The sequence below is a fragment of the Trypanosoma conorhini genome (genome assembly GCF_003719485.1).
Source record: "Trypanosoma conorhini strain 025E chromosome Unknown Tco_14.4_contig_00016, whole genome shotgun sequence".
NCBI lineage: Eukaryota > Euglenozoa > Kinetoplastea > Trypanosomatida > Trypanosomatidae > Trypanosoma > Trypanosoma conorhini.
Window position 1 is genome coordinate 61,102 of NW_021704102.1, and position 1,196 is coordinate 62,297.

General features: G+C 73.4%; 2 protein-coding genes across 2 annotated transcripts in view; both read left to right on the plus strand.

Moving 5' to 3' along the window:
- The window catches only part of Tco025E_00666 (uncharacterized protein), a gene marked incomplete at both ends in the record, with an annotated part of 3,816 nt that extends 3,189 nt beyond the window's left edge, over positions 1-627 (plus strand). The window contains one exon of the mRNA XM_029367606.1: positions 1-627. This exon is cut by the window's left edge and continues 3,189 nt beyond it. Coding sequence (XP_029232318.1) covers positions 1-627 — 627 coding nt within the window.
- Positions 628-665: 38 nt separating this feature from the next.
- Tco025E_00667 (uncharacterized protein) lies at positions 666-1,196 on the plus strand (the record flags this gene model as incomplete). Its single annotated transcript, XM_029367607.1, has 1 exon — positions 666-1,196. A coding segment is annotated over one exon (531 nt), but the record flags the coding sequence as incomplete, so codon positions are not given.

Below are 1,196 nucleotides of genomic sequence, written 5' to 3' on the forward strand. Positions count from 1 at the left end.
GACGCGACGGCGGTTGGGGACCGCGTGGTGAGGGCGCTGAAGCGCCTGCGTGCGGACTCGGACGCGGCGTCCGCGACGATGCGTGGCGCGAGGCTGCTGGAAGGCGCCGACGCCGAGCCTCTTCTGTCGCAGTGCCGCCAGATGGCGAGCGAAATGGAGGCGCTCCGTGCGAGCGAGCAGCGCCACCGCGCGCTGGTGGGCGAGGACGTGGGAGGCGCCCGCGCCGCGGAAAGCGAGGATCCGTCCACGCGCGCGCAGTGCCTGCGCGGCATCGAGTCCGCGCTGGCTGCCCTCGGCGCGGAGGACGTCGACGAGCCCGCAGCAGCAGCCATTATGCGGGCGGCGGAGGACGCTAGGGCGCGCGAGGAGGAAATGCACGAGCGGCTGAACGAGGCTGCCGCACGCGAGGAGGAAATGCGCGAGCGGCTGGACGAGGCTGCCGCACGCGAGGAGGAAATGCGCGAGCGGCTGGACGAGGCTGCCGCACGCGAGCGTGCGCTGGAGTGTAAGCTGAGCGAGCTTGGCGAGGCCGCGGACGCCCTGCAGCGTGCGCTGGACGGCAACGCGCTGGCTGTGGCGGGGGAGGAGGACGCGACGGCGGTTGGGGACCGCGTGGTGAGGCGCTGAAGCGCCTGCGTGCGGACTCGGACGCGGCGTCCGCGACGATGCGTGGCGCGAGGCTGCTGGAAGGCGCCGACGCCGAGCCTCTTCTGTCGCAGTGCCGCCAGATGGCGAGCGAAATGGAGGCGCTCCGTGCGAGCGAGCAGCGCCACCGCGCGCTGGTGGGCGAGGACGTGGGAGGCGCCCGCGCCGCGGAAAGCGAGGATCCGTCCACGCGCGCGCAGTGCCTGCGCGGCATCGAGTCCGCGCTGGCTGCCCTCGGCGCGGAGGACGTCGACGAGCCCGCAGCAGCAGCCATTATGCGGGCGGCGGAGGACGCTAGGGCGCGCGAGGAGGAAATGCACGAGCGGCTGAACGAGGCTGCCGCACGCGAGGAGGAAATGCGCGAGCGGCTGGACGAGGCTGCCGCACGCGAGGAGGAAATGCACGAGCGGCTGGACGAGGCTGCCGCACGCGAGGAGGAACTGCGCGAGCGGCTGGACGAGGCTGCCGCACGCGAGGAGGAAATGCACGAGCGGCTGGCGAGGCTGCCGCACGCGAGGAGGAACTGCGCGAGCGGCTGGCGAGGCTGCCGC